Source organism: Ciconia boyciana, chromosome 1 (assembly GCF_034638445.1).
Source record: "Ciconia boyciana chromosome 1, ASM3463844v1, whole genome shotgun sequence".
Taxonomy (NCBI): Eukaryota; Metazoa; Chordata; class Aves; order Ciconiiformes; family Ciconiidae; genus Ciconia; species Ciconia boyciana.
In genome coordinates this window covers 82,517,544-82,538,780 of record NC_132934.1, presented here as the reverse complement: position 1 = coordinate 82,538,780, position 21,237 = coordinate 82,517,544, and the positions used below count along the sequence as shown (strand labels likewise).

Below are 21,237 nucleotides of genomic sequence, written 5' to 3'. Positions count from 1 at the left end.
TATCTTTCGCATCTCTAAATTAAAGCAGGTGCATACACCCTTCACTGAATCAAAGCTTTAATTATACCAGACCTTTAATCACATCAGGCCTCCAGTATGCCACTGACACCTTTGGTTGGAAGCTACATATTAGTATTGTTACTGGCACTGCATCTGTTTTAATCCCTTTGCTGCCAGCCACTCACTTGCTTCACTATCACCAACTGCAGTCATTCCTGTGACTTAAAACACCCCGCCAGGATGTGCCTGACGCACTTGGAAGCGCTTATCTGACTAAGGTTTGTTTAATGAGTGACCTCTCCCACACAGAAACTTCCTTGTACTGAACACTGCACATCAGTGGCAAGAGAGTAAAAGCCAAGAGATGTATAGAAAGACCAGGGAAAGCTACCAGCCCTCAGGAGCACAGAGATGCAGAATAGGGTTATTCCAATGCTTCCCCTCTCCAGCTTCCTAAATCAGATATTATTTATGAAAGCACAGTCAGCTATCAGTAGCCTAGCATAAAGAATGCAGCATAGCCTGGAGATATATTTTTTTAAAGGTATTAAACAGGGCAGGTCCCCAGATAAAATTCTAGGGAATTCTACTTGTAACTGGCCTCCAGGGAGGGCATGACCGATTAAACCCTTGCAATCTGACTGTCCAGCCAGGTTTCTTTTCCCCATCCCAGTCTGGATGTTGGCATATTGTTGGAGACTATGCTGAAAGCTCTGCTAATGTCAAGGTAAATGATACCCATGGCTTTCCCTTCATCCACAGGTTGAGCCATTTTATCACAGAACACAATCAGGTTGGTCAAGGCAAGGATACCAAGGGTAAATCCATGCTGACTATTCTCAGTCACCTTCTTCTCCTTCACGTACCCAGAAATGTGCTCCAAGAAAACTCACTCCATGATTTTTCCAAGGACAGAAGTAAAAGTGCCTGGTCTACGGCTGCCTGAATTGTCCCTCGATCTTTATCATGATGGGTGTAACATTTGCCTTTCTCCAGCCATAAGTGTCCTCTAGAATCTAGAAAGCCTGCAGGCTTCTCAAATAAATGAAATACATAGCTTTTCATACCCTCTTTGCCCCCGTGGCAAAGAAATTTGCTACAAAACATACACACTTACATTCTTTTAATAAAGTCAACTTCCTGGAGATCATAGCAAGGACAGTGGCTTCGGAACTGCCCACATACAACAGGGAGTCAAACATCAAGGAGACGTTGTGCCTTTAAGCATGGATACAACACACTAAGTAACAGAGCAGATTTTTTTTAAAGGTTATTTCCTTTAAGCAAGCAACCTCCCTAAACAGAAATCTACACATAAAAATGTTTTTCCTGCTCAGATTATTCAGGTGGTTAATTCGTTGGGTGTGGGAAGCAGTACACTTGTATTCACCTGGTCTTGTGAAATGTGACCTTATCCCTTGGTTCAGGGGTAGTCATCGCAGAAAGCAGTATGATAAAACCTTCTGTTACCCTACTGCATGTTCTTGCAGCCTAGTATACACTTTGAATATGTTGAATAGTAAGCGAAGTACTTTTAAAAAGATTTAAAGAGGTCAGACTGAGATGGTTTACAGGCAGGATCATAAGGCTTTTAAGTGAGGAGTCTAACTACATGCTTACTGTGTGTGTTACACACCTTTCATAAACAAAATGTTAGTTTAAACTTGAGACTACTACAGAGCCCTCTGGACACCTAATTTTTCAAGATGCTTTCACTATCAAAGAGAGAACCTATATAACTTAATTCTTGCTTGAACTGAAAGGGAAATTTTCAATGAAATGAAAAAAAAATTGTCACTGACTAGAAATTTTTACTGGAATTTTGAGCTCTAGTTCCACAATTTTAAAAATAAAACTCTGAAATAGTTTTCGAAATAAAAATATCCTTCTGAAACAAAAATGTGAATTGTTATTTTAGAAGAGGTCATCCCAAAATATTTTGGGGTTTGTTTTTTTTCTCTTTCTAGGGTGCTGGTGTTGGAGCTCCACCAAAGCAATCCAGATATTTCAATACAAAAGTGCATTTTGCTTGTTCTTATCCGTGTTTTATTTGCCAAAAACCATTTTGGAGGGATTTTTTTTCCTTCCCTATTAGGAAGACACTGACTGTTCACCATAAACATTTGCTTATATTTATGCAATACTTGTAGCACTATACAACTGTAAAGCCTAGTAATGCCCAGCTTGGAGCCAGATTCAGGCTCCTGTTTTGCTGAGCTCAGCAGTAGTATGAAGGCTTGAAAACAGAGTTTAGGGTTTTGCAGATACAAAACCAAAATAAGAGACTTTACCCCTAAACTAAGCTCTGGAACCCCATTTTTAAGACAAGATGGCAACAAAAGGAGACAACTAGCAGAGAGGCAAGAGAGATGAGAAGAAAACATATGATAATGCAGATCAAATGTACACACACAGTTAGCTAGTATCAAAGGTTTGTTTGGTTTTTAAACAAGCAACATGCCATTGTTTGTTTTTGTTATTATTATTTGCTATTTATATTGCAGCAGTGCCCAGAAGTCCCATCTGGAAAAAAGCGCACCAAGCTCAGTCCCTGCCTTTAAATTTTGGTGCAATCAGACATGGGCAAACGCAAGTTACTAGAATCAATAATTTCTCCTCTCAAATGCACGCCTCCAGCAGACTGGGAGAAAAATGATGACCACAGATTTTTGGTAAATTCTGCCATTCTAGCGACCACCCTTGTTTCTCGTTATCACAGGTACAACATGCTGTGCATTGTGGCATACGCCTGCCTTGGTATCAGTCCAAAGCCTTTATCCTTTTTTAATTGCCCTTGGTGCACCCTTTGTCCCTCTGCTATTCTCCAGTTCTATGCTTTTATAATTGTGTGCTCTCTTAAGCATTTCAGCGCGCAGCCACTGTGGGAGCAGATTAGCACTGGCATCAGCTGGTTTCCCTGTTCTGATTTTTCCTTACTGCATCTAACACTAAACAAGTTACGGATTCTCCAAGCTCAAATCACACCTGTAAGTAATGAACAATACACTTGGCAAAACTTACCCAATTCAGCCTGTATCAACGCAAAGCAAGATTCTGTTAACTCTTCAGTGGCACCTGCTTCAACACAAGCTCCTTGAGTTTAGGATAAAACAGACCCAAACTACAGCACAAGACTGACACACCAGTGAAAGACACACCAACTTTCTTCAAAGAAAATGAATACTGCAAGGCTCGTAAAATGTTTGTTATCGCAACAGCCAGACTCTTCTTCAGGTACCTGAGCATCACGGCCTCCACCAGCAAAATCCACATCAGTAACCACAGTAGCCATAGGTTAGAAGCCACTGTCACTTCGCTTGCTGCAGGTTCCCAGCAGATTTGCAGGTATTTTAACTTCCTGTGGTAAGCTGACTTAAACACACAGGACAATAAAAACATGGGAAATCATGTAGTTTGATCTCAGGGGAAGTACAGGCACAAGCTGTGACAGCCAGGCAGGAAGAGGGATGCACGAACCCCTGTCAAACTGACACGAAGTCCCACCTGGCATGGCGTGGTACTAGGTGCGGTGATGTAGGAAAACATTAAATCCCAAAACTACACCTTGGAAGCAGTCATCTTACAGTTAGGATTTTTAAAGTGGAAGCTTATAATAACTAAGCAAATACAGGACCAAAAATCAGTCTAACGATAATTTTCGACAGAGTGCATAAGGCATGCCTTGATTTTAAAAATATTTAGCTAGACCAGTAACCCTTTCCCTATACCAACTCCATATCAAACACAAGTATGGTCACAAACAACAGGCTCTGGACAGCCACCTCCACAGTCCAGAGTGTGGCAGTGAATCATCATGTTCACAGAATTAACAGGATTCCCCCCCTGCAAAATCAGACCAGCTTACTCTGAATGTTTGGCTGCAGTCAACCAGTTGCTGTTCGTAATCACACCATCATTCACATTTAACTACGAACGGAAGAGTGGCTTTGCCACAGCAGTTTTTCTTTCAAGAAGCAAAATTAATTTACAACAGGCTAACACTAATAATACCCCCACCCCTGGCTCCCTTGAAAGAAAACAAAAGGCCTAATACAAGCCCCCAGAAAATTACCAAAACCCCATTTGCATGCTTGGGTTCCTTGGCACAATTCAGACATTTTGATTTGTGTATGCAATGATGCAAGTCAGAACTTCACATTTTTTTAAAGCATTCTCCCTAATATACTTGGCAGTCCTATTGGGTTTGGTAAATGGAATAAAAACAATAGGCTGGATTTGCTAAGGTAAACTGCAGTTGAAGGTGACCTTCAGCCAACTTTTCAGCTGTCTGATGTTCTGGAGGATCAATTTTGGGGTCAATTGTTTGGTACATACTGCAGCACTCAGTACCTGTACGAACGGCCTTATGAGCAGCTTCTGGGAATCATGGTGTTCTGGTATACAGAGATACCCTGCATCTGTTCTCACTCTTCCAGTCATAGCTCCATGCCAGGGACTGCATGAGCCAGCGACTCTTCTTTGCAAGCAGGACACCTAGAAGGTCAAATGCTCTGGACTGTGCATAGCAAGAGGTATCACTGTGTCACAAGTGGGAGCTCTCTCTTAGGGGTCCTAAGGCTCAGAATATTCCCCCCATCTCCCCAGTATTTTAACAACCTTGCCTGTAGAAAGTATTATCCAGTGATCAGGTCTGAAGGTTTTGACTGCAAAGTCAAAATAGAAGACTAAAGACTCTGCCCCACTATATCTAGGATTTCTTCTTAAACTGCAATGTTTTGTTTACAACAAACTTTATTTCTTTGCAAGGTCTTCCAACATAAAATTGGTTTTAGCTTCCAACATTCAGTCATAGTCAGCTGCCAGATAAGAAAAAACACAGGTAAGGAAGGCTAGGATTAAATTTAGGAAAACAGAAAAGCTTTCTTTAAGAACAACTGGAAGCAGCAGCTGGGGATAGAATGTAATAAAATCGGACATGAAGGATGAAACATGACTTGACTTTATATTTTGTTGAATGACCAAATAGCAAATTCTGGTCTTTGGGTGCTGACTTATAGCTCCATTACTGACCCGTTTAAGAAAAAGATAAGCCTCTGTTCTTAACTATGATTTGCAGGCCAAGATGTTCCCAACAGAGGTTGCCTGAGGTTAGGTGTCCTTAATCAGCCCCAATTCAAAGCAAAGAACCCAAGCCCGTGTATTACCTTTGGTACATGAGCAGCTCTGTCGGTGTCCAGAGTGGTTCTGAAGTGCAACAGCCCAAAAAGGAATCGTGCCAACTCGCACACATCAAGAGCCAGGTCACAGGCTCCAGCAAAATGACAAACATTGTTTAAAAACATGTTTGCTGAAGGCCTTGTTGGTGAATGGGTCACTTGGCAAAATTGTGAACACAAAGCATGCTGTGCAGCTGCCTAAAAACTCGGCTCTCCTGTGTGCCTGAGCAAAACCACGATACAGGAGACATCGGGAGGGTTACAAAGGATGCCCAATAGGACTTCTTTAATGATGCTGCTCCATGGCCTTGATGCTGGCAAAAGCTGCTGGGAAATAGCTCTGATTTCTGTTACTGATGTAAACTCCTGAGCCTGTGGAGTGGAGATTTTCTCTTCAATGCTCTTTGTACTTTTCCTGTCTTCTTTGAAAATGCCATGCTGAACTCTTTACCCTCACTCTCCCCTGCACCATGTTTCTTCTATACCTCTAAGGCACACTCTCTCACCTCCTTGACTTTCACCACTTAGGATATGCAGACAGCAGTGGTGGCAATGCTGAAAGCCTTCTGCTGGCAGGGAGACTGACATCCAAAAAGGGATGAATTTCTGGATGGAGACATCTCTGACTAGCATAAAAGTGAATTTTGTGGATTAGAGAATCTAAATCTTCCCTTTACTTGTAGATGCCGCATCCCTGGAAAAATGAAGGTCAGGTTGGATGAGGCTTTGAGCAACCTGATCTAGTTGAAGATGTCCGGCTCATTGCAGGGTGGCTGGACTAGATGGCCTTTAAAGTTCCCTTCCAACCCAAACCATTCTATGATTCTATGATACTACTTCCATTTCCAGCTTCACACAGAGGGTCAAGTTCAGACGCAATCACATGGGCAAAAGAAGTGGATGAGAGTCAGCAGTACCAATAAAACATTCGCTTCTTGCTTTTGGTAGCTTTCAAACCCAGAAACTGTCTAACTTGCTTATCCTCCAAGGCAAATTTTAGGCTGGAGTCAGACAGTATTGGTTTCCCAAATATAGAAGAGTGATTAACTGCATTTGCATTCCTGTATCAAGCACTTCTTACTATGGTTAAATTGCTATCATCTGAAGTTGAAATATTCGCAGGGAAATAAAACTCATACATGCATTTTTGCTATAAGAAACAAAATATCCAGAACAAAAAGAAAATCCAACACAATGACATATAATTGAAAGGACAACTGTAAGTTACTTATTTGGGCCCATCTTCTCTTTGAAATCTACCCTTCACAAGCTGCTCAACCAAAGCTAAATGAAGATACCAAAAGAAATTCCACTAATTTCGGGAACTGGGCCTTGGCTGCAAACCAGAAAGCACACAGGCATAAATGCAAATTCAAGCAATGTCATGAAGATCCTTTAAAGTTGTGACTCAACTGAAATCTTAGTTTGCTAACTCCCTGATGAGATTCCCTCCTTCTTCTGTAAGATACCCTTGCACAATAAAGAAAAAATATTGTTAAGTAGATACAGTCTACGAGTGTCCCAAAATATCACTGCTGAAGGAGAACTAAAAATGCATTTCTTTTTATGTACAGTAGCAAACGCAGCATAACTGCAACCTCTAGGCTGTTACTGACAAGAGAAAATCTTACTTTTGAGGGTTTTTTAAATTGCATCATTCTAAACATACCGCCTGCTCATTTGCTTCAAGGGCTGAATCCTTCTTTATTTTGCCATTTATCAACTAGCAGAATTCTTCACTGAAGACACCATCATTAACACACTAATCCCTTGGCATATCCACCATTAAATAAAACAAAAATGGCTAGCTTGAAAGAGGATGCCTTTATGCATATGTGTGCATTTGCATTTGTGTGCAAAGCACAGTTTTGTGTTTACTGCGTAAGAAGCTTGTCCATAATGTCCCTTAGATAAAATGAGGTCCATGGCCATCAGAGTTTTCAAAGAACTGCATAAAATCAAGCATGGTATCTTTACAAATTTAGCAGAATACTTGAATATTTATATTTAAATTTGTGCATGTCTCTTGGTAGGTATTTAATGTGAAACTGAGAAATTTATCCTTTCTTTTCAGTTTTCTTTTTTTTTTACTTTATTGCATTAGCAACATCTGCATTAGCATACAATTGGCTAGAGGGATTTTTCTGGAACGTTTATATTTGAGGCTCTGTATTCTCCCCTGGAAGTGTTGCTGTTTAGATCATGATCGACTTAACATCATGAAGTGATTTTAAGTAAAAAACCAACCAACCAAAAAACCCCTTGCACTAATATAAACTTAATGCAAAGCTGAAGCACTAAGCTGTGAACTCTCCTCAGCAATGACAGAACTGAGGTTTGTATTCTGTACCACCTAGCAGAGCTTGTGACCAGCAGACAAACGGCAGGCCCCAAGGCTTGTCTGTATTTCAGCCGTATCGCTGCTTGTAATAAAAGACAACACATCACACGATTAGGTCATAATCCCACCTAGAGCTTCAGGGTACTGTGAGTTCTACTTTTAAGGGACAACACCAGCAGGAACCATTTTGATAATACCGGAGAACTGCATCTCTAAGTGACCAGAGCCTGATATTTCAGGGAGAGATTCAAGCAGGTGTACATGGAGAAGCAATGTAATAAGGGACCCAGCCTCTCCCAATGGGAAATGCCTTTGTGAAGGGTCTAGAGCAGAAGTCTGATGAGGAGCGGCTGAGGGAACTGGGGTTGTTTAGCCTGGAGAAAAGAAGGCTGAGGGGAGACCTTATCGCTCTCTATAACTACCTGAAAGGAGGTTGTACCAAGGTGGATGACGGTGCCTTTTCCCAGTTAACAAGCAATAGGACAAGAGGAAACAGCCTCAAGTTGCACCAGGGCAGTTTTAGATTGGATATTAGGAAAAATTTCTTCACTGAAAGGGTTATCAAGCACTGGAACAGGCTGCCCAGGGAAGTGGTTCAGTCACCATCCCTGGAGGTATTTAAAAGATGTGTAGATGTGGCATTTAGGGACATGGTTTAGTGGTGGACTTGGCAGTGTTAGGTTAATGGTTGGACTCGATGATCCCAAGGGTCTTTTCCAACTTAAATGATTCTATGATTCTATAACTTATTCGTGCTTCCAACACATACAGACAGAAAAAATATTATTTCTGTCTTGGCCTATGGCATATAAGATGCTCTGAAACTCCTGGTGGCAGTCTTTTTCTGCCTCTGTTGCTACTGTTAAGAGAATCTATAGAGTGCTCTGGAAGTCCGATTTAATGGACAGGGTTTTCCTCCTCAGAAGGAACCACTTCCAAACTGATTAACCCAACGCTTAGCTGCCAGCAACACTGCCCAAATGGTTAACCTTCCTCACTACTTAAGCACTGGTGAGGCTGCATCTGAAGTGTGGTGTCCAGTTGTGGGATGCCCAGCACAAGAGAGAGATGGGACGTACTGGTGCGAGTCCAGTGAGGGGCCATGAAGATGACGAAGGGACTGAAGCACCTCTCCTGTTAGAAAAGGCTGAGAGAGCTGGGACTGTTCAGCCTGGAGAAGAAAAGGCTCAGGGGGATCTTTCCAATGTTTATAAATACCTGATAGTAAGGGGTAAAGAAGGTGGAGCCAGGTTCTTCTCAGGGGTATCCAGTGACAGGACAAGAGACAATGGGCAAAAAATGAAACGTGAAATTCTGCCTGAATACAAGAAAACACTGTTTTACTGTGAGGGTGATGGAGCACTGGCACAGGTTGCCCAGACAGGTTGTGGAGTCTCCTTCCTTGGGGATATTCAAAACCCAGCTGGACGTGGTCCTGGGCAACTGGCTCTATCTGACCTGCTCTGAGCAGGAGGTTGGACTAGACAGGCTCCAGAGGTCCCTGCCAACGTCAGCAGATTCTGTGATCCTGTGAAAAGGTGCAGAGACAGGAGTGTGAAAATAAGCTAGAAAGGAAGATTTGCATTTTCAAGTTCACAAAAAACTAGCTGAAACTGCAGTACACAGAATTATGATTTTGAAATAATAGAGGACACTACAGAGGTTTTATCATATTCCCTACTGATTAAAACAGGAGATGAAATTTCCTGGGAATAGCTACTGTACTGTGACAGTATCAAAGATTGATCTTAATTAGAAGACAAGAAGGAGACTTTATTTTCCCCTGAAACTGCAGAACAGTACCTCTTTCAGAGACTTGATATTAGTGGCTGGGAGGAACAGAGGAACTCAGGCCACAGGGGTGTCTACATGATGTCATGACACATGCAAGAGCAGGAGAGAAATGGACAATTTAACTGGCCAAAGGAAGAAGAAAGAGTTTAGAGCTTGTTCTGCAAAATAAAATATTAGTTCTGCATAACTTTCAGGAACTGCAGAGAAGAGAGAACAGGATGGGCAGTTCTCATACTTAACCTCTTCTGTTCTGCAGCACAATTAAGACTGAGGGGTGGAGAATAACCTCTGTGTAGTTCAACAGATATTACTTTGCCTTTTCAATAAATGTCCACAAAAAAATTTAACATCGAAGTGAAAGACAAAAGACTTCTTTTACAGACTGTCTTAAATGAGGCCTAAAAACTCCTCTCCCATACTCCTAAAAGCTCAATGAAGATTAACATATTTAGCAAAATTTGGGATAAGCAGGAAAACATTGTCTGATTACCTTAATATAGGAGAAATTATTAATTCAACAGAGCTATAAGACAGACACAAGGGTTTTGGGCTTTAAATCAGGCATAATCCTTTTTATAATTCAAAAGTCATGGTATTGATTCACTCCCGTCGACTCTCTCATCACCCTAAACTACTACTCCTCTTTCTGCTCATGACCTTACCAGGCTTTTCATTCAGACTGAAAGACTTTTTGGACAAAGACTTGTGCTTGCATAGCTATGGCTCCTGAATGCCAGCGTAAGGCAAATTAAATTTATAATATATTAATACCAGAAAAAAAGGCTTCCTTTTCTCCCTCATCCCTACCAACATCCTTTTCTAGTCCTTCATTACTTTTTTCCTCTCTCTAGCTCCTCAGCCCCATTCTCTTCCAGACCCTTGCCCTGACTTTCACCAAGGACAATGCCCTACTCCTCACACTTTCCTTCTGATGCTTTTTACAAACTCTTTTTTCCCAAATGTTATCTCTGATAGCCTCTGCAGACCTGCCGTCTTATCTTTTTTTTCCTCTGTTCCTTCAGGATCTCTTCCTAAGTTTTCATATTACTGCAGCCTTATATTAGTCCTTTTATCTTCTGTGTCTGTACTGTTTTTCCTCTATTACTAAGATTTCCACTGGTGTCACCATTATGTCATAAACTGATCCCCTTACTCTTCTGTTCCTGACCCACTTCTCTCTCTCTCTGCCATCTTTGAACTTAGCTGACGTCTCTCCTTTTGGATGTCTTGATGTTCATTTTAAGTTCTCATAACCAAAACGTAAGTCCTTTCTTTAGCAATATCACCAACTCATTATTTAACTGCTTCCTCTTTCTGTCCCTGGATGGCTAATTTGCATCATAATCCTGTCACCCATATTTTCTCTCCAGCTTCATTAAAAAAATGAGGGCCCAACTTTTGAGAATGGTGTGTATAGATACCTCCCCACATTTTTTTCATGCCTGCTTTTGTATGTACATAGAACCTTACAGAACAAGTCCGTGGTCCTAAAAAAAGGACTACGGACACAGCTTTTTGAAATATGCAAGCATTTTCAAATTGACTGTTGATCTGAGGTGCTCAATTTTTAACATTTCTAAATTAAAGTATCCCAAAGGGAATCAGTCTGCAAAAGGACACCAAGATGAATCAGACTCACCAGACATATTGGAAATTTTTAGCAAAGAAATACATTATATACAGAAAAGTATAGTTGTTATTATTTCTAATACTCTCATTAGTTACATATAAGTGTAAAAAAACACACACAGCAAAGAAGATTTAGGGTTTTTCTAAATCCATAACTCTGAATGCATCCCTAATCAACTTATGCAGTGTGTGGAGAAATTCTAAATTACTGTGCAGCATCCATGTATACTAAGTAGTGATGGAAACTGCATTATGACAATGAAACTGTGCGATGAGCCTATTTTCTCTGGGAATTGCCTCAGTCACACAAAGACATTCTTTCTTCCTTGGCAGACTGCGGCCTGAATTTATCTGACTGATGCAATGGAGGACACAATTTCAACCATCACCTTTCCTTCCCCCTTCCTCTTATGATTTCTCCTCTGACATCTGAGTATGCATTAAAATAAAAAAAAAATATAAAAAACCCTGCCATTTCCACCTTGCTGCCCTTCCAGCACTTCTGCAGAATGCAGTCTGTGCTGACAGCTGTGCAAGTGCAAAGGAGGTGTATAGGAAAGCAAGTTCTGCAGATGCTAATTGATAAGAAGATGGGCCTTTGTGCTTCTCAGCTTCTCCATTAGCCTCCTGGTAGGCATGGCTTTGCATGCAGAAGAGATGAAAGAGTAGGTAGGGCTGCCAGACCTCCCAACTTAGCTAAAAGCTGATGGGTGAGCTTCTACACCCTGAGTTATTACACAGGTTGAATGTCCGTCAAATGAGGAAGAGCTGTCACCATACAAGGCTGCAGCTTTGGCGCAGCACCCAGAAAAGGCAATGCCATTGCACTTTGCTTGTTCCAGATGCCCATGTTTCAGTAGAGCCTAGAGCCAAGGGGCAGCAACAGCAGCAGCAGGGCTGCAAACATCCAACAGCAGAAAGTGACACCAGGGACATGTGAGTGAGTCTTGAGCTCAGGACTAATGGGGGCTTCTTTTTTGTCCAGTGTGAAAGGTTATCTTGCTGGAAGCACCAGCTGTCTTGTTGGCCTTCCCTTGTGCTATAGGAAGCAGGCTATTAGCTGATAATATATAAAGCAAAACCTTACCAGCCTTCTTCAAAAAGAAACATGAATTGGAGAGGAGAAAGAAACGAAATGGAACAGGGCAGCAGATGGTGTTAGCTTCGGAAAGAGGCACAGAATGGTTCGAGACCCTTGCCTGCATTCATGTCAGTTATGTTACTACCCTTAAGATTTAGCTCCTCTCTACCACACGGTTTACAAATCATGGGGTCAAGCAAGAAACAAGTTTTTGTTAAAGAGACAGCTTTGTTCCTTTGCTACACAAATACCAGAGTTATGTCTGATAATCCATTGACAAAAGTGAGGCAAATCTAAATAAAACAGAAAACACCTTCAGCTCTGTTTCACTCCAATTAGCAGTTTCCAGACCTCTTACTGAGCAGGTGGGATCCTGTTCCATCAACCAAAAAAACCTCATTACTCTGTTCCGAGTACTGATCCATGCACCATTGCAGTGGTCACAGCAGATTTAGGGGGCACTGTTCCAGAGGGAGTGACACTGCACTGGTTTGGTGTGGAGAACCTTTATTGCTTATGGTGATGAGCAAGACGCATGAGTGAGGGAGTGGAGACAGTGATAGTCAAGGGAGGTGGAAAAAGATAAATCTGGCATGATTTGGTGAAATTTATAGGGCTAACAGAGGGTCTTGCCGTATATTTGCTGATAAGCATAGCACACTTGACAAGGAAATACTGAAAAGGGAAAGGTGTCTGGCAACACTGGACTTCTGCTGTTTTCAGTGGTCAGTCCCAGTATAATGTGTGGTTCCAGACAAAGCTTTGCAGGAAAGAGAAGAAGGTCTCTCTGTACCATCCACTGTAACTATAAGGGTTAACCATAAGGGTTAACTGTGGTTGGACGATATGAAAAAGCAGTAGCATTTTACAGTATTTCTGGTCACACCCAGCAATATCTGCTCCCCACTTTCAGCAGCTTCACAGCCTCCCCATTTTATCTCTGAATCATCAGAGACATTAACAAGCCTTTTCCACTCCCCACTTTGACTGATCTTTCTAATTAGGAGCACTGAACAAACAGATCTGAGAAACAGCCTGGCAGCAGCAAGCAGCCTTGGTTCACTGCACGCAGGACATGGAAAAAGCTCTGCTCTCCCTGGGACAATGTGAAAGCTACAACCAGTGACTCAGCGTTAGCCCAGTAACTGCTCTCCAGGGAATCTGAGACAACCTCTCCAAGCATTCCTGCTTATTTCTGCACATGGAGGGATCAGACAACAAAAAATACTCCTTGAAACAATTTCCTACCTCTGATAAAATATACAACACCCATCAACTAACGAGTAAGACAGCGCTGTCAAGCTGTGCCTTGTGATCCACATCTATGGACACATCCAGGGTGAAGCTGATACTGAAATGTGTTTTTTTGTGTAACAGCTGCACTCTGTGCCGTGCAGATATGGCATTTCATTAAGCACAGGGTAATAGCTTGATTCCCTTAGGGACTCGCTGCTGGAAAATAGAACATCTCCTTTCATAAATAGGCAAGGTCATCATGTGCCACACGTTCCTCAATGCACACGTTCATTTTCGAGTTGATGCTGAGATAATTGAGTATCTGTTCATTATACATTTCATATTAATGCTATAACATATCTTCATGTAAAACTAATTTTACAAGATCTGAGGAAAACCAGCATTATACTACATTTCAATGCCATCTGTTCAGCTACTCCAGAATACAGTGGAAGAATTCTGATTTATGCCCAAATTCTTTTTTATATTTCACTCTTCATGTTGGATTCAGAATTTGAAGAATTACAGATAAGAAACATTTTAAAAGCACAAACTAAGACATTTTGTCCCTTCACACCTCATCACCCTTTTGTAAGTTACTATTGCTTTTTTATTTAACGGTAGTAATCTTCCAACATATTCACATGTACACACTGTGAACAAGACAGTTCATAAATGTGACGTCTCAAAGTTTAAACCCCTCTAGATATGATAGAAACCACTAAAATTTTACAGATTATTCTAAGAGATATATGAAGAGAGATCAAAATTGATAGCAAAAGATTAAAAATAGCAAAAAAGATAGCAAATTATTTTCGATACCAAAAATCAGGAGTGCCCAGAGGACCTTACCTGAAGAACCTAAGCATTATGCAGTGCAACTAATTCCTGCCAATCTACTTCTTTACTTTCATCTTATTTAATCCCAAATACTATTTTTGTCTGTTTGTGTAGAATATTTAGAAGCTGGCAACCTGTTTTTCTCTGTTCCTCTGGTTCCTGGGAAACTTCCCTGTCTGGATGTGAAAATGAGAAATTCTGGAGGATAATATTGGGTCAAGGCATAATGTAAAAGAAGAAAGAGTTACTTGCAAAGTGAATGTGTGATCAGTCAGTAGAGAAGACAACATAGGGTAGAATACAAAAGTAGAAATAAAGTATTTTCTCCTAAAACCAGACACAAATACTGTATTGCATTAAATCCAACAGTTTGTGAGGGAAAAAGAGTAATTATGCAGTAGACATAAGAAATTATATATGTACATGTAAGGAAGAGAAGGGATTTTATTCTGAATTTTCCTGTGCATACTCAAATATACACAGTCTTCGTCAGAGATCATGATCAGGAATGTCAAATGCAAATGTTGCCTGAAGATCTGGAATAAGCTTTTGCTGCATTTTTTATTTGTTATATAGCTCAGGGGTTTCCCAAACTAGAGAATGCAAACCACAACTGTAAATGGAAAGTGTAGTCTCTAGATTGTGAAGGACTAATTATGTGGCTTAAAGACTGTGCTGGTTTTGGCTGGGATAGAGTTAATTTTCTTTATTGTAGCTAGTATGGGGCTATGTTCTGGATTTGTGCTGGAAACAGTGTTGATAACACAGGGATGTTTTAGTTGCTGCTGAGCAGTGCTTACACAGAGTCAAGGCCTTTTCTGCTTCTCACACCACCCCACCAGCGAGTAGGCTGGGGGTGCACAAGAAGTTGGGAGGGGACACAGCTGGGACAGCTGACCCCAACTGACCAAAGAGATATTCCATACCATATGACATCATGCTCAGTATATAAAGCTGGGGAAGAAGAAGGAAAGGGGGGGATGTTCAGAGTGATGGCCTTTGTCTTCCCAAGTAACCATTACGCGTGATGGAGCCCTGCTTTCCTGGAGATGGCTGAACACCTGCCTGCCCATGGGAAGTAGTGCATGAATTCCTTGTTTTGCTTTGCTTGTGTGCGCAGCTTTTGCTTTACCTACTAAACTGTCTTATCTCAACCCACGAGTTTTCTCACTTGTACTCTTCTGATTCTCTCCCCCATCCCACTGGAGGGGGGAGCAAGCACGTGGCTGTGTGGGGCTTAGTTGCTGCCTGGGGTTAAGCCATGACAAAGACATACAGTAAACTTAACTGGAAACAATACGCAAAAATGTTAAGAATAATGTTTCTTGCCCTCTTCATCTGCCATGAAATTAACAGTTACTGGAATTAACAGTTTCACTTCCAGAAAAAAAACAAAGGCTGTCAACATTTTCACCTGGAAATAACCTTTGAGGAGTTGGGTTTCTGCCTTAGGGAAGTATTTTTGCTTTATTTTAAAAAGAACAGCATCAATAAGACAACTTTTTCTTTGAGGGGACCTGAATGAGTTGTGAGAATATCCCTAGAGTTTTTTTCTTTTCAAGGCCGCAGCAACCTAACTTAGAGACTTGCCTCCTTCTTCTGTTCATTTGAAACACATTGAAGGAGGCGGTCAAAGGTTCAAGGAGAGGTTATCAAGTCCTATTTGCTGTTGGCATGTCTAAAATTGCTGACACATGCTAGGAAAAAAAAAGGGTACATTCAGTACAGCTGCAACAATAAAACAGCTACTAGGGAACCTCACCTAGAGCTAACAACAACACTAAGCTGTGCTGGCCAACTAAAGAGATAAGCCAGTAATATTCATACAGAAAATGCAAACAAAGCTTATAGGAGTCCTGAAAAATAGCTTGGTTTGCCATTTTCTTAGTGGGTTAAAAAAAAAAAAAGGGCAAAAAACCATGCGAAAACACCACATTTGGGATTTTGTTTTTGATGATGAAAACCATCACAGTCTTCAGTGATGAAAGCTGTAGAAACAGCTGAAAGTGTTCATTGAAAGGAAAAGTAATGAAAAATTGTGCAGTTGACAGACTTGCAAAAAGCAACCAATGTGACGTTTTCCTTTTATATCACTTCAAATTTTCCTGAGCAGGAAAATAACCTACCCTCTGTTGAAAACACACAAAAAAATCATACTCTATTGTTGGACATACTTAAGATTTTCTAGCTTGATGCCTCAAAACATCAGGAGGAAAAATGCAAGCCTTCTCCCAGACCTGCTTGTCTCTAAGTAAGTTATCTATAGCCCTATTTTACCTCTAACTCCAGTAGAACTAGGAGTACTACTTTTCTAGTCAAGCCTTGTTCAAAGTTTTAGACCAATACTCTAAAGATACGTTGACCTTTCTTGGATTAATTCCAAGTAATTCCTTGCCTACTGGGGCCAGATCTGTCCCCTCCCCTCATTTCACATCAGCTATGTACAAATTCACATTAGCAGTAAGCGTTAGCTTGAACTCCGGCACTTATAGCTGGAGGAGCCTGAGCAAGTTCATAACCTCACCACTGGCCTAAGCTCCTGAAGACCTTGAGGTCCTCAGGCCAAGTCCACTCTAGCTAACTGGTCTAGCAGTGTCTCCTTACAAATCTTTACATTCAATACAGCAAAGGGCTTTGACATCTTTCTTGACACTAGAGATCTGGTTTCCCTCACCAAAACGAGCTACATGGGTGGAGGTCATACAGGTCTGTTCTTCAACTCACAGGGCTGTCTTAGCCTTTGTGTTCTGCTGCAAGTAACACCGGAAAGCACCCTTTTCAAATGCAACAGTATTTTATCACTTCATAAGTAAGGTTAAACTGGAGCTGATATCAGACGATGGCAGATGCCCTACTGTACTGCAGCAATGCACAGCCCACTATACCTTGCCACTAGGCTTTGTCTTATGAAATGAGTTTAATGCCCCAATAAGGGCAAGGAGTCGAGTGTGGTAGGCTCACAGTTTTATTTCTGAATGTTTGAACATTATGTTTTGAAAGTGGGTGAAGGAAAAGAGTTAGTTCATGAGAGCAAAACGCTGCTCTTCTTCCAAAAAGGAAATTTGCTAAGGTAATATGTTTTTGAAAAAAATAATTCTCAACAAACAGCAATGCAGAAAAGAAGAATTACATCACTACAGTGCAAAATCCTGCATTACGTATAAAAATAAGACAGATTCAGGTTCATTCATGTACAATTTTTTGTTTGTTTGGTTTAGACACAACAAAAATATACAACAGTTACAGTAGAAGATGGTATTTTGTTCTTTATGAATTGAGTATAACAGAAGTCCTCTGCTTCACCCTGCTAAATGGATTTCAGATTAGACTCTAAAATAAAATATAGGAACTTACCTTGCATTTCAACATGTTGGCCACTCTCTCTTGCATTGATTGTCCAGCCTTTGGCCTGACAAGTATATAAACTGCTTTTACATCAGGGCTGGAGCGCAGAAGCTTTTCCACCAGTACTTTGCCCATGAAACCTGTAGCTCCTGTGATAAGTATGGTCTTTCCACTGTAATAAGCTGAGACTGAAGACATGGTGCTTTCTTGTTCTGTCTTTCCTTCAACTTCCTGCAGGAGATACCTGAGAAGATGCAGAAATAAAGCTTTAAAAGCTTTTGAGTCAAGACACAGATCAGTTATTTGGGAATGATAGTCTGAGATAACCTTTCCCAGTCAGCTATAGCAGCTCACATTAGGTCAATCAACGGCAATTTTAAAGATGATTTTTTTAAAAGCCTTTATTATGAAAATAAATGACAAAAATTAAAAAGGTAAATCTGAGAAGCTTAAAAAATCAAGCTCAGCCTTATCCTCCATATTATACCACAGCTGCACCCAGCAGTCACAGCTTAGAACATAGCTTGTGTGGTCCAAGACCCCTAGCAGTAGATGGTCACTGCAGTGTTGAATAGTATTTATCTCATACACTGTGAAGTGGCAGCCATGAAGATACGCAGTTATCCTTACAAGACAAAGTAGAAACAGATCTCCTCACACACACTGCAGGTACAAACTAAAGTTTTCCACTTTAATTCCACTGTGCCAAGCAGTTCCTTTTCTCATCAGCCATCACTTTGCAATGTGCTCAGCCTTTTCCTATTGTCTTGGCTTGGAATAAATCCATGAAGAAAACTCCTCTTCATGGAAGATACAGTCCAATGACACTGCTCTGCAAGACTGCAATACCATGCTCCTGTTGTGTCGGTCATCACCCATTTTTGGCTGCTAAGGCCAAAATTCATCCCACTTAACTCTAAGCAGCATAGATGTCATATGCTTTCTCTGGGGAGTTTACGTTGTTTGAACTGCCCTTTGGAGATCCATTGGCTATATAAGGGGACTGACATGACTAGGCTCCCACATGAAGTGTTCCAGTTAAGTATTTTAATTAGATACAATGGTTTCAGGCCTACATGTCCCCAGCCATCCCAATTCACGCTCTAAGCTGATTAAATGACAAATATGGCTGGACTGAATCCTCCTAGAATAGCCCCTCTCTCTATTAGACTAACTGAAGGAAAAAACCCTCCTATCTTTGAAGTGCTGCAGATCACAGCACTGACAAACCACTTGCATTGCAAGGTTAAGGCTCACGTAAAATATAAATAAATGTTTTGAAAAAGCCTCCTAAATTTGACACAAAAAGAAACAAGAACAGTAGAACGCTGTCAATCAAGAATTTAAGAATGAGGACAATGACCTTTAGGTACCCCAGAAAAACTTCTCTTCCTCTGGCAGAATCTTCAGAGTCTCTGTTGGCCATTTCGAGTTTCTCAACATGACATGAGTCAACTGCATGCTAATAAAATGCAAATATACCCAAACAGAAATATAGCATTTGCTGCATTTTTGCAGTCTGAGAAGATTCCCTGTTGTCACTAACCTTTTTGCATTTCTGAAACTTAATAAACCATTCAGGGACAGTGAAGTAGCCTAACTTAGAGCAAAAACTGCAAGCCTTCATACAGAAACATCTTATATAATGAGTCCTTGGCTTGGATCAACAGAAATGAACAACAACAAAGAGTTTAAAATACCTTAAGAACCTTAGCTACATGTGATAATACATTAAATTCCCTTCACCGCATGGGACCATGACAGAAATATAGCTTGTCCTACAGCCCATGCCTTCCTCAGGATGGAGTGAAGTATCTTACCCCTGAAAACTGACCACCAGCTATGTCAATCAAGAGAAGCACCATGGATCAACCCTTACAAGGTGTACCATGTTCATTGCAACACTCAGGAATGTGCTTAGCTGGATTGCGATCCCCAAGGCGTTACCCCTCAAAACAGCAAAAAGCGATCCACAGTCTGTGTTAATGTGCTATCATTACCTGGGTCTACAGCTGATGCATCTACCCAGACCTGACTTTGTATTCCTACCAATCTGCCAGTTTTCACAATCACTGTACTGCTACATGGAAACACTGAATGCATATTTCTAACAGGCTATAGCCCAAACACATAAACTAGGGACTCAAGCCCAACAGAATATTGTTCTTTTTTCCCAGTGCTGCCTGGGACTGTAGTACATAGTATTAAGCAAATTAAAATCCCCAAATTTCTTTATCTGTAACAAATCATCAGGTGTGCCATCTAATTTTAGAAAGTGGGTCAAGCAGAAAAACTTCTGAAGGACACTATATTACAAATTAATAGCTGTGGGTATTCTGGCTCAGTGAATTCGGGTATTAGCCTACTTTCAGATATGGCCTAGATCACAATTTAAATGAACGTAGGAGGCTCGTCTAGGCCTATTAAAAACCTGTTCTTATCAAAGAGCTGGCCACTTGGGAAGTTAAACAAACAGGTTAAACTATTAGATAATTAACTTATTTATAATAAAATGTCACATCTCATTCAGGTTTGGAAAAACTGAGTGATATTAGAAGAGAGGAACTTGCAGAACCTGGTGTGCAAGTCCAAAAGTAGATGTTAGTTTAGCCAGATGAAGACGGAGGTGACAAAAGACTTAAGAAATGTGGTACGACACATGCCCTGCAAAGCAGAAAAATTAATGAGAAAAGTCCTTAGTCACTAGAGGCCATACAAATTCTACTGAACATAAGGAAACAAAAAGATTAAATACAAGACCACTTCCAGTCACTGGATACTTGCTTTGAACTTGTATTCAGAAGATCGTATCTACCTAACCTCACCTAATACTCTGCTAGAAAAACAGTACATTTATAAAGTACTTCGCACCACAGACTTGGAGATTACCACAGTGTTTGACAGGAATTACTCTCCTTCCCACAATTCAGTAGTACAGAACATTTCCAACCTGCATCACTAAACATTAGTGCTTTGCATTATAGTTGTAGACTACTGCAAGAATAACTGTTAAGATTTCAGAATGTGGACATCAATTTCTTACATTGTTTCATTTGGGTTCTCTGAGTTATCCAAATGGGGCTTCATTTGCTTTGGCCAGATGTTCCATACCTACCAGAACACTTTAAAAAAAAAAAAAAAAAAAAAAAAATCACACTACTTTAAAGTTTCCCTAAAATTAGCCATGCAGACAGATTTCATTAAGTATTTCTGGCAAGGACTACACACGCATAGCTGACAGTTTTTCCCCATGTAGTCTGACAACATTTTAAACATTTGTCAAAAAAGTCAGGAAAACAATGGCATCTCCCATACCATTCTGGTATGATGAAAATGGAAGCATCAAACACAGCCACAGAAAAACTGAACTTCTAAGGCAATCTGCTGTTCTTCTTGATCATTGGCTTAACCCTATAGAGTTAAAATAAAAGCTTGGAAAAAACACATCCCTTCTATTTTCTATAATAAAGCAGTTCAAGTCAGGCAGCATACAGTTCGCAGGGCCAGTTTCTGAGTTGGATCCAGTTGCTCAGGGCCTCATCCACAATAAAAAGCCATGAGGAATGAGATGGTGTTTGCTTATTCCTTGGTGTTTCCTTATTCCTTCGTTGGATCAGATTTGTGTCTCCTTGCAGTACTTCTTTTTTCCTTTCCTAAGTTAGCTTTAGAAGAAAACAAAATAATCTTGCACCCATCTGATGCCATGCTAATTATCAGGAAAGAAAATCTGTTTATTTGTTTAATGTGCATAAAGAAATTGATGATGTGAAATCATGACACAAAAGCCACAATGC

The 21,237-nt window shown here is 40.7% G+C and overlaps 1 protein-coding gene across 5 annotated transcripts in view; it reads right to left on the bottom strand.

Moving 5' to 3' along the window:
- FAR2 (fatty acyl-CoA reductase 2) overlaps positions 1-21,237 on the bottom strand; it is a 159,812-nt gene that overhangs the window by 74,547 nt on the left and 64,028 nt on the right. For all 5 annotated transcript variants that reach the window (XM_072877452.1, XM_072877479.1, XM_072877461.1 and 2 more), the window contains one exon: positions 17,453-17,687. In XM_072877452.1, coding sequence (XP_072733553.1) covers positions 17,453-17,641 — 189 coding nt within the window. In that variant the 5' untranslated portion in view covers positions 17,642-17,687. The remainder of the gene's footprint in view (positions 1-17,452; positions 17,688-21,237) is intronic.